At 36.0% G+C, this 12,583-nt stretch overlaps 2 protein-coding genes across 14 annotated transcripts in view; both read left to right on the forward strand.

Annotated features, from left to right (window-relative positions):
* Positions 1-12,583, forward strand: part of LOC134840218 (androglobin-like) — a 606,395-nt gene that overhangs the window by 388,207 nt on the left and 205,605 nt on the right. The gene's annotated exons all lie outside the window — the stretch shown is intronic.
* The window catches only part of LOC134839650 (uncharacterized), a 66,508-nt gene that overhangs the window by 50,881 nt on the left and 3,044 nt on the right, over positions 1-12,583 (forward strand). Inside the window, exon 3 of the mRNA XM_063855271.1 lies at positions 2,830-2,952. Coding sequence (XP_063711341.1) covers positions 2,830-2,952 — 123 coding nt within the window. The remainder of the gene's footprint in view (positions 1-2,829; positions 2,953-12,583) is intronic.

Consider the following 12,583-nt stretch of genomic DNA (forward strand, 5'->3'; position numbering starts at 1 on the left):
TTTGACAATTTGTGTTTGTCAATACATGAGCAATTTTTAAAAAACACCGAAGAAACTCTACAAAATATAAAAATTCGGTTGAACTGTAAAAAGCTGTTTAATAGCTGGAATGGGTAATGAATAAATTCTTCAGCCTAATTTCTGATATTAAATGCTTTTTTTTCTTGGTTGAGCTTACTTATTTGAATGTTTTTCTTAAACCCCCATCGGCACTTTTTTGTTGAAAAATTTCTGTTCACATTGTCCGATTCTTAAAAACGTTGACATGCGAACTAATCAAACCATGTCAAAAATTTTGTCTCTACAATAAATATTTTAAAATCCCTCGTTACACCCGGGTCGAGGTCCTCGACTTAAGAAAAGACGTGCGCGACCCAAACTTGGCAATTCCAGACCGGCGCGACTTCATATTGAAATTTCAGACCGGCGCGACCGAAACTTGGCAATTGAAGACCGGCGCGGCTGAAAAAAAACCACTACGACCGGTGCGACTCAAAACACCGTCGGAACCAGCGAAAAACGTCGAAAACATCTTAAGTCGCGCCGCTTCAGTCCTTGTTTAAGTCGCGCCTTTAAGGTCTTTTCTTAAGTCACGCCGCTCAAGTCTTTTCTTAAGTCTTGCCGTCGGTCTTATCTCAAGTTGCGCCGCTTAAGTCTTTTCTTAAGTCGCACCGTCAGTTTTTTCTTAAGTCGCGCCGCTCAAGTCTTTTCTTAAGTCGTGCCACGTAAACCTTTTCTTAAGTCGCGCCGCTTAAGTCGTTTCTTAAGTCGCGCGCTTAAGTCTTTTCTTAAATCGCGTCGCTCAAGTCTTTTCTTAAGTCTTGCCGTCGGTCTTATCTCAAGTTGCGCCGCTTAAGTCTTTTCTTAAGTCGCACCGTCAGTCTTTTTTTAAGTCGCGCCGCTCAAGTCTTTTCTTAAGTCGTGCCACGTAAATCTTTTCTTAAGTCGCGCCGCTTAAGTCGTTTCTTAAGTCGCGCCTTTAAGGTTTTTTCTTAAGTCACGCCGCTCAAGTCTTTTCTTAAGTCTTGCCGTCGGTCTTATCTCAATTTGCGCCGCTTAAGTCTTTTCTTAAGTCGCACCGTCAGTCTTTTCTTAAGTCGCGCCGCTCAAGTCTTTTCTTAAGTCGTGCCACGTAAATCTTTTCTTAAGTCGCGCCGCTTAAGTCGTTTCTTAAGTCGCGCGCTTAAGTCTTTTCTTAAATCGCGTCGCTTAAATTTTTTCTTGAGTCGCGCGGCTTAAGTCTTTTATTAAATTGCGCAGCTAAAGTCTTTTCTCAAGTCGCGCCACTTAAATCTTGTCTTAAGTCGCGCCGTTGAAGTCTTTTCTCATGTCGCGCCGCTTAAATCGCGCGACTTAAGAAAAGACTAACGCAGCGCGGCGCGAATTAAGAAAAGACTTAAGCTGCGCGGTGTGACTTAACAAAAAAACTTAAGCGGCGCGGTGCGACTTAAGAAAAAACGTAACTGGCGCGGCGCGACTTTTGAAAAGACTTAAGCGACGCGGCGCCACTTAAGAAAAGACAGACGGCGCGACTTAAGCACGCGGCGCGATTGCGAATACAGTATGCGGCTTGACTTACAAAGTATTTTCTTAAGTCGCGGACCTCAACCCGGGCACCATAAAGTTGATGCTTATGCGAGGTGGGGGAAGGAAAAAGAGAAATTTTTTTAGGAAAATTCAGGTGTCCTCTAGCTGATATCCTGTACTCCACTATCTCCATGTACCCACCGGCGGGTTCGTCGATCGAGACGGTATCCGATACTGTCAATCGGTTGTATTCTACCGGGGTCAGGTGTCCTATGACGCGTTCCTTTCCGTGATTCATGCAAGATGGTCTAAAATCCCGTAGAGTACTTTCACCAACCACTACTTTATCGACTTTTTTCTCTATTAATAATTGATTTTTGCCCAATATCTGATTCACATTGATAGTTTTTTAATATTTTTTTTGCATTTTTTGAGCTCAAAATCTGATTTACTTTGACCAATTTCTTCATTCGTTTCATAGTTTTTCCGACGATCCGATTTTCAGTGTTGATTTTCTATGACTTCGTTGCATATTTTTGAGCTCAAAATCTGGTTTGTTTTGACAGTTTTCTTGATTTGTTACATATGTTAATGCACATAATCTGATATACAACGATGATTTTCCAGACTTTCGTTGCATATTTTTGAGCTCAGATTTCCGTTGCAATTTTTTGAGCTCAAAATCTGGTATATATTAACAATTTTTTAAATTCTTCAATTCTGAAACATCTGGCACGTGTGTTTTTATTTAAAAAATCAATAATAAAATATTTCTATTAGTTTTCTAAATAGCATGGTTTTTCTGCCTTGTTAGCAAAAAATAGATTTTAGTGTGTCTGAAAATCCATCGAAATCGATTTAAAATTTTCAAAAGGATTGATTTAAATCTATTTAAATTCCATTTAAGTGCGTAAAATGTACAATTTAAATTGACCGGAAACTATTTCTGTCAGTGCGGGAATGCTTTCGACATTGTCTTGGATTGCATCGTGTGAAAACATTTGTTTTTATGGAAACAGAAACGTTCAAAAAATTTGTAATGAGGGCTTATTAAACGATACCTTGGCTCTTTTTCCTCCCCCCCCCCACCTCACTCAAACATGAATTTTATGGTCTAACGAGCGGTCTTACAAGGTTAATTATGTAGACCAAATATGTTCCTCTTGGCCTAATTAGTCAACTGCATGCCAACTTTCATGACAACCGGACAAAGTGAACAGTAACTTCAAATATAAAAATTTGCAGGTAGGGGAAAAGGAAAAAGAGCCGAAACCTTTTGAGTTACTAAATGAATTGTTTTAGATCTTGTGACAGGTGAAGATATCAGTGAGCCCGAGACTAATCCACCAGAAGAAGAAGCGCCGAATGAAGAAGTGACGATCGATGCAAGACCTCCCGTTGACAGCATCGACCTGGTCTTTCAAGGTTATTTTTCCTTGAGCTCAAATAAAGATATGCAGTCTGTATAACAAACTCTTCCTCGTAAAGATTTTTTTCTCATAACAAATGAAAGTTTTTACTCATTTTAAATGAAAGAAATTTAGATATCGCGCAAATGCGGTTATTTCGCCGATTTTACCGCCAATTTTTGTTTTGCTAGAAGAGTTTGTTTTTTAATTTGGCCGTTTGTCCAATTCGATCGCTAGAAAACAAACTCAAACAAAACTGCTCGTATCAAGGCGAAGCCCTGAATGTTCCGACTGCATTTTAAACTTTTTTGAGCAGCAGTAATACATAAAAAAAAATAAATGAAATAAAATAAAATAAAAAATTTTTTTTTCTAAAATTTGAGTTTTTTTAGTGAAAATCATCCCCCCACACGCCATATAAAGTACAAAAAGATAGATTTCGTTCCTTGCAACAAATCAATTATGACAAATAAGATTCGTTCAACTATTTGGAACGATTTATAAGACGGATTAAATCTCCGCTTACGCGTTAATAGCGCGAATTATATTGCGCGTTTATTGTCCCAAATTGGTCAAAATGGCCAAAATGGCAATTTTTAAACCCTCATAACTCTACGAAAAATGATCACAGGTAAAATATCTTTTTAAATTTAAGCTCAAGACAACAATACCTTTTGAATGATATAAAAAATTCCGTCAAAAATGGCTAGTTAAAAAGTCGAAATATGTCTGAAGAAAAAAAACCCACCCCGAGCACAAATATTCCGTTACTTTCGTATCGAAAGTCGGAACAATTACAAAAATCAAGGGCAATGCTAGTCGGTCCATTTTTAGTAAAAGTACTGAAGTGAATGCAATTGTAACAAGACTGCTCGTATCAGGGCGAAGCTGTCTTTATTACATTTTATTATGTTTAATAAAATGTAATAAAATTGAAAAAAATTTCTAAAATTTGAATTTTTTTATGAAAATCATCCCCCACACGCCATATAAAGTTTAAAAAGATAGATTTCGCTCCTTGTAACAAATTAATTATGGCAAATAAGCTTCTTCCAACTAATTTGGAACGATTTCTAAGACGGATTAAATCTCCGCTTACGCGTTAATAGCGCGAATTATATCGCCCGTTAATTGTCCCAAATTGGTCAAAATGGCAATCTTTAAACCCTCATAACTTCACGAAAAATGATCACAGGTGAAATATCTTTTCAAATATAAGCTCAGGACAACAATAGTTTTCGAATGATATAAAAAAATTCTGTCAAAAATGGCTAGTTAAAAAATCGAAATTTGTCTGAAGAAAAAAAAACCCACCCGAGCACAAATATTCCGTTACTTTCGTATCGAAAGTCGGAACAACAAGACTGCTCGTATCAGGGCGAATCCCTGAATGCTCCGACTGCCTTTTAGGGTTATGGAGCTGCAGTAATAACATAAAAAATTAAATGAAATAAAATAAAACGAATTTTTTTTCTCCAAAATTTGAAATTTTTTATCACAAATCATCCCCCACACGCCATTTAAAGTACAAAAGGATAAATTTCGCTCCTTGTAACAAATCAATTATGGCAAATAAGCTTCGTTCAACCAATTTGGAACGATTTATAAGACGGATTAAATCTCCACTTACGCGTTAATAGCGCGAATTATATCGCGCATTAGTTGTCCCAATTTGATCATAATGGCCAAAATGACATTCTTTAAACCCTCATAACTTTACAAAGAATAATCACAGATGAAATATCTTTTCAAATTTAAGCTCAGGACAACAATGGCTTTCGAATGATGTGAAAAAATTTCGTCAAAAAAGGCTAGTTAAAAAGTCGAAATTTATCTGAAGAAAAAAAAACCCACCCCGAGCACAAATATTCCGTCACTTTCGTATCGAAAGTCGGAACAATAATGAACTTCTGCGAGAACAACATCAAGCTTTGAAAAAGTAAAAACAGAAATATAAAGTGTAAAATCAATTTTTTTAAGCCAAAATTTCAACTGTCAGCCAGTTTAGTTTAAAAAAAAGTTGTCAAAATTTAGCGCATCTGAATAAATTAGAGTATAGGTTAATTTGATGCCGCAAAAAATTTACATTTTTTTTGCAATATACAGAAAATTTCGAAAATCGCTGATGTTTTACAACTAATGGATAGAAGGGATAAAGTAACGCTGATGTTTTACACCTAATGGATAGAAGGGATAAAGTGACGCTGATAAGAGACTGAATCAGCCATTGCAAATACTGATTTTTCAATGAAATGGGTATAATTATCACTGAGAGCTCAGCATGGGTATAGCGTATTTCGCCTATCAATCATTTGCCAGTCTTGCCAAGTCTGCAATCGAACTTGGATAACCATGGTACTAAAAAGAAATGACAGCAATTCCAAGTTTTTCAAACGCAATGTAAGAGCAAAATCTTGCTTTTGTCATATCCAAGGTCCTAAGATCAGGGACAGATTTAGGGGGGGGGGGGGGGGCGCCCTCTTTGGTATTTTTTAAGAAATCCATTTTTGGCCGATCGACCCTAAAATTTTTCTAAAGGCGCCTTTGGCGCCAATATATACTAAGTTTGAGGAGGAGCGCAGGCCAAAAAACGCAATCTTTTGTTAAAGTTTTTCAAAAAAAGCCCAAAAACGGCACAGAAATTTTCAAAAACAGCGTCTTTTTAGTGCTTTGGGAGAGCTCGGAAAAATCAATTTGGTCGATCTAAAAAAAAATTCATCAAAATTTTTGATTTTTTTTGAAAATCAGTCCCTCCTCCTCCTCCCCCCCTCGAGAAAATCCTAGATCCGTCCCTGCCTAAGATTGAGCTTGATTATGTAGTTTTTGCTTGATTTGAGTGGATTCTCAAAAAATTTAATCTATAAATCTTTAGTCGAGCTTACATTAGAGCTCTGACAATTTTTTGTTCTGCGTAGCGCTCAAAAGCAACCTTTGTAAGTGAGGTTTAATTCAAAGGTTTTTAGAAAATCCTGAATACACGGTCTTAACATGTATCTATTATCAATTTTTTCAAAATTCACTCGTACTGGATGTAACGTTATTCCTTACTTAAAAACATCAAATCCCAAGTAAAAATAGCGGAAAAAACTATTCGCTAATTTTGATTTTTTCTTTTTTTTGGAAGTGTTCCTTGATGATAATGATACAATCGTTTGCTAATCTGAAAAACTGCAAATTTTTATTTTTTAATCTAGGTTTTTTGATTTTCTCAAAAGTTTTACCCGTCCATGACAAACACCGAGGTAGTCATTCAAAACTAGCTTAATCACTAGCATTAACAAAGGCCTGTAATAAAATGAAGCCTGCGATAAATTAAAGGAAATTGAAGCCATAGATTTACCTTAAGCTTCATATTGATCATTAAACGAACTCATTTTAAATCGTGACAGAACAATTTACTGTGGTTCACAGAAATGACTCGCAAAAAATTTGAAAATCAGCGCCGATTCATCGATGCTTCACACCTTATCATGATTGAGTTATGTATAGGTTACTGTACTCATAGATTAATTTTAGATAAGGTACACCGTCTGCTCGTCACGCTATCTTATTTTCGGCCGGATAGATTCGTGCAACTTCGTAGTCTAATACCGATCTTAATCTTAATCTTATATCTCCTAGTCTCAATGGATCTAGTGTACACAATTTTATGCGAGTTTGTTCCAGAAAGAGAACAACTTTAATCTAAGTTTAATTCAAATTGCTTTGGTGTTGAAACTACCAGTAGTTTCAACACTTTACACATAAATATGTTGTTAGTTTTACGGAATATGATTGGTTAGTATTTGATATTTTATATAGATAAAATATCATAATATTAACCAATTATAAATACTAGTTTAGATATGGTTTCACCAATCCGGGGCTTAGAGAATTTTAGTTTTTGTTCTCTAATATTCATCTGCGATGGAGGATGGATGAAGTTCGTTTGTATGTCGCGAGCATCATTTCTGTTCCGTTCTTCCAGAGAATATCAGTTTGTCATTCAACAATGACTGTGACCGCCACTGTTGCTGTTGTTTCTGGAAGTCAATCTGATTCCAAATTGGTTTGTTTCGGTCGTTTGTTCTTGTTTTGTAGAGAACTTGTGTTTCGGTCTCGTTTGTGAGTGGCGTGAAGTTTGAGCTTGGATGCAATGCCTGGTGACTTGGATCTGTACGTATATTTGAACATCAAGATGGCCATTGTTCTGTTGCAATGGATTTCCTTTTCTGCGATGCCAAATCGTATTCTAAATCCATTGAGTGTAGTAACTGTAGGCAGCATGTTAGGTGGGTTTCGCCATTCCGTAGTTGGAGTGTGATTGGGTTGTCTTGGGGCTGTTTGTAATCTATATACTGCATTATACCATTTACATTTACAAATCTTTGTTAATCCTATTTTTTGATTATGGTTTTTATATTAGTTTTTATTGCAAAAGCGTTATTATTTAGTTCGGTTATTTTTAAGAGCTACTCACACTTGAGTAACTCTCGTAAAAAATAGTGTCGTGTGCGTCACAAAGCGTGGATGTAGCACGGTGGGTGAGGCCGGCTATAGATAATGCTCAGGACGTCCTCTTCTGGTGGGTTAGGCGAGAAGTGAGGGTATAATTTCGTGATCTCTTAGTTCAACTTTTCATGCCATTTCTTATTACTAGTGTTTTCTTTCGTTGTCTTAGTTTTGTCTTCTGTTCAAAAATTAAGTTGTTTGTTTTGGTTTTGTCTTTCGACTTTGGTGTTTTGTTCTTTTATGTTTAGACTCAAAAGTAGTCTTTAAAAGAATAATTTATCCGGTTCTAAGCTGGTGTTATTCCAGTTTGGATACCGTGGGTCTTCTTTTCTTAGTCATGCTGTTAGGTTGTGGTTTATGGTGTTTAGTAAGCTTGCGTTGGTTAGTTTGGATTATTATATAAATCCTTTCCAACCGGGTGAAAGGAAAATTTGAAACGTGTGAAATTTGTTAAAGTTGTTATCAGTGTAAGTTGAAACTCAAATTCATTTTTTTAAACAATTCTTTGTGCGCGAGCAGTGTGAGTTCGGATAGAATATGTGGGCGAGTGTATACAAAGAAGCGTCTGTAAAAAGGTTAGTACTGCTATCTGCAATTTATGAACAATTTGTATTAAATTACTACTTTTGAAATTAGAAATTTTACTGCTTGATTTGGGGGTTGAAATTATTAAATTACTTTCAATTTACGAATACTTACTGCTTTGGGGAAAAGAATTTATATATTATTTTACTGCTTTGTACGGGATAATTTAATTGCTTCAATTATTAGATAGCTTAATAAAAATGAATGATTTTGAAAAAAACTTTCTCTTTTTTATTTTGCTTTTTTATTTGTAGATGATTGATGATTGTGCCTATAAAGAAAAAGAGAAAAAATTGCATAATAATGATTAGTGTTGTTTGAGTTTATTAGTTAAACATCGCATTCATATTACCGTAATCGTGGGCGAAGAAGCCATGGGGGAAAGCATCGTGGATGATATCAGATCAGGTTAGTAGTTTAGCTAACAAACGAATGATGTGTTTAGTTTGCAAAAGTGGCAACGCAATTCAAGTGCTTTAATGATGTTACGTTCTTCAGTGTGAGGTGATTGTTCAAACAGTGTGTTTTATATTAGGATATATAAATTGTGATTGTAGCGAGTGTTATATAGGATTTCTAGGGTGGGGGATTCATGAGGGACAATTAGTGGGCGGGATTCCTCTACGTTTATGAGTTTGTTTAGTGGGCAGAAGATATACATCTGGGTGATGGGGTCAGAATTTCGGAGGGTGCCTTGTAGGTTAGTGTCTTTAATACAATAGGTGAAGTTAAGGAAAAATGGTGATGTGTATTTTGAATTGATGTATTGACGTGATGGTGTAATGTGAGTGTAACGACTCTGGATAAATTGATAATAAGTAAACGTATGTGTTTGCTTAGTTCGTAGCACGACGTCGTGTGAACAGTGCAAATTACGGTGTGAGGAAATGAAAGGTTAGTGAAAAATGGTTGAATTTGTTAAAGTATGATTCATAAGCAATTGTATTGTGTAGTGCTGCAGAGATGACTTTATCATACTTTTTATTTAAGATGTTGAGGGTGAAAAGGTATGACGGTTTAATGAAAAATTTTTCATTTAATTGAGGATTAGTATATGGATCGCCAAGTAAACAAATGTCTTCTTTTGGTCGGTTGATATTGTGGTCGTAATAATCGATGGGATAGTTATTTGCTTTTGATGCAGTGAATTTTGTTAGTGATTATCTGTATCCTATTTGTGTGAATTGATGTGGGGTTAATGCTGTTGTTAGGAGGTAGAATAGGGTGCTGCTTACTTCATTATTGTGAGGTGTGTTTTATAGTTGTTGTGTTAATGGATTAAAAAAGTGGTAATAAGATGTCCATGAGAGTGTGGGATATAAGACATGCTCGTTGACATAATTGGGTTTTTCATCGTTGGGGTCGGAATGGAAATACGTACATAATGGGAAAAAGGGTAGGCATATTTGCAGTAGGAATTCTTTCGTATTAGTTTGAAGTGAATGATTTATATATGAAGTGGATGTTTCTGGCTAAGAAGGGAATGTGGTATTTAGGAATTTTCTTTTGAAGGTTAGGTATGCGCGATTGGTACGAGAGGATGGGGTTGATGGAGAAGTGGAGTTTTGGGAGTGTGTGTAAGTTGAAGAGGAGGTTGGAGTTGATGGATTAGGTGATGTTAGGGATCGTGAAAGCTGGTGAATAATTAGTGTCTGAGGGTGTTGCATTTGTTGTTGTAGTGTTATGAAAATATCTAGTTCATGTGAAAGTTGTGTGTGATCTTGGTCGTTGTTATCAGATGGTTCACTAGTAAGAGGGGAATATGTGGGTGTGATATGTAAAATGGGAGAATAAAGGGAAAGAGTTTCAATTTTGACTTGTGGATGGATAGGTTGAAAGGGAGGTTGGGAAAATGTCGATGGGCTGGGCTCGGAGTTTGCAAATTCGTCGGGTGTTTCAATATCGGAGTTGTTGAATTGTGATATGGTGTTATATACTGTTGTGTTAGAATTAGTATCTGATTCCATGCTGGGTGAAAAGTTAGGATGAGGTGACTGAGGTAGAAGGAAAGCAAAAATTGGGTTGATGGGGAAGTTGCTCTGAGGGTTGGCTGGGTAGGAAATTGAACGATGGAGGGATCCGATTTGGCGGCTCATCGTGGGCTAAAAAGATGGTTGTTCTGAGAACAAAAATTAGTGGTATGTGGTTATTCTATAATTTGCTCGTATGTGTCGTTTATATGTGGTTGTTGTGTTATTATATGTTGGATCGGGCTTTGTGGATAATTTGATCTTAAAGTTATGAGATCTGATAGGGCAATATTTCCAAAATTTTGTGGTAATAATGATAAGCGGTGGTTATGGTTGAGGTTTTGTAATTTTGGTGCTGTGGGCGTTGTATTTGTCTTGTTTCGTGATTCGTCATATGCCTTGGGTGTTTTTGATAATTTAGTATTGTTTTCTTTTCTGTGAGCGTCTAAAAGAATTTTATAGATTGAAGTGTATCTTTGAGCAAAAAAGGTATCTGAGCTGCTACAAAGAAGCTAAAAAAACAAATCTTTTGCTTGCATGTTTAAAACAGGCGCGTACATGAGCTATTCACAACTTGCACTGCATAAGTTGTTTATTGAAAAAAAATGGTTTATTTAAAATATAGGAAGTTTGAAAAAATTAGAAGTTCGTTTTAACAAATGGTTTCAAAACATTTTCACTGATACATTTATAGAATAAGTAAGCAATTCAAAACTAAAATTACAAAACTTTTTTTGAAAAAGCGATGTTTAAATTTAATCCTCTAATTCGAAAGTTTGTTCACCCGTTAGGATACTTTGTCAGCTAAATAGGCCCTTCATCAAGAAACTTGGTTCTTTTTAATTGCATATTTGATACCACATAGACAAACAACGAATGAGTCGAAAAAAAAACAGATCTTCAGCAAACTTGAAACTTGGAAAAACTGAAAGCGGACCATTTTTAGCATGAACATAGAAAATGGAGTTATGACGAAAAATGTGTGATAGCAACGATGAATATAATTAGTAACACTTTTTATCGAATGGATAGCCGTAAGCTGCATTGTCTCCTTAAAGTATATTACGGTATTATAAATGTAAATCCTGTAGAAATGGCAAAAAAACAAAGTCTTAAATAACTCGTCCACTTCCGGTTTTCATGTTTCCGTAGAATTACCTCTTTATCCGACACGAAAAACTTGTAGATAAACACCGGTGAAAAGTTGCCCAAATGACCTTTGGATTTAAATACTTTACTTAATGTCGAAAAAATTGAAGAAGCCCGATGCTGAGCCCTATCGTTAAAGCACTTCCAAACAAAGCAGAGAAATTTAATTCAAAAAGTCTCTTGATTCCACCAATTCGTTCGGAATCGAACTGTCATGAGTCCGGCGGACTTTAATTCATAGACTCCACTCTTGTTATTGCTTTTTCAATTCAAAACGCCGTTATGAGGACACTACATGATGCACGCCCAGTTAAATTTGTATTGAAATACTGGGAACATCATGTAGCCTCATATAAACCGACAAATGTCTTTCCACTGTCTAAATTAGAATGTACACAAACATCTAAGAATGTAAAGAGTATGCATTTATGATTCCGAAATCCCTTATCAGTATTTTACTCCCTCAACAGAATCAAAGGAAGACTTCAACCATTGTTTTGCCGGTCCTTTGAATTCAAAATGGGGAACAAATAAACATATCTTGCTATGTATGGACAGAATTTCTTTTGGACAAATTTTCTTTGGCTAAAACTACTGCTTCCATCTCTTCAAGCATAGTTATTGATTTTCTTCAAGATTATTTTAACCTGCATGATGTCTCATTCTCTATTCGCGTAGATCCCGCCTCTTGTTACACCAGTCACGATTTAAAACCATTCTTTGGTTCTAATAGCATTAATTTAATTTTCTGTACAGTAGGTGATCACCGGTTCATTATATCAGTTGAAAAATTTGTAAGAACTGTAAAACTTAATTTGTTAGCAATGGCAAAAGAAAAATGAGATCCTACACTATAAGACGCTATCTCATAAAATAATTGGAATCTTCGATCATCAATTAAAACAAAAGTTAGAACGGGAAATCAATTCTAAGTAAGGGCCGCTCTAGGGTAGAATACAGATGATTGGGTTGAGGACGGATACAGGGACACAGTGATCCCGAAGAAGAACCGTTTTTCTGTGGAAAAGGAACACGAGTCAGACTAACCTAAAACACAAGGAGTCCACAAAAAATCTATTAAAGGTAACATCTCTACAAAAATCAAAAAGAGCCCTAATAGAAACCCTCTTTGCAAACAATTGAGGCTAGAAAAAATCTTAACGTTTCGAGAACTACAATTGAACAACCCGATGAAAAAATCATCTCAAAATCAGACATCGCTTCAGCAAAATCCGACTCAGCTCATTTTCGATCTTTTTAAGGCAACAATCCATTTCGATTTTCCTCTAACCATGACTTTCCATTAGTTTAGGTACAAAGCGGACCAATAAGTAGACCGGACCTCAAAACGAGACAAAAAATCGAAATGGCTTCTTCAAATAACAATACCGGGATGAGGGCCTATAACTCCTTGCAAAACCCCACAAGAAGACAGACTCCTCAAGCGAAGAA

The sequence above is a fragment of the Symsagittifera roscoffensis genome, chromosome 2, assembly GCF_963678635.1.
Source record: "Symsagittifera roscoffensis chromosome 2, txSymRosc1.1, whole genome shotgun sequence".
Taxonomy (NCBI): Eukaryota; Metazoa; Xenacoelomorpha; order Acoela; family Convolutidae; genus Symsagittifera; species Symsagittifera roscoffensis.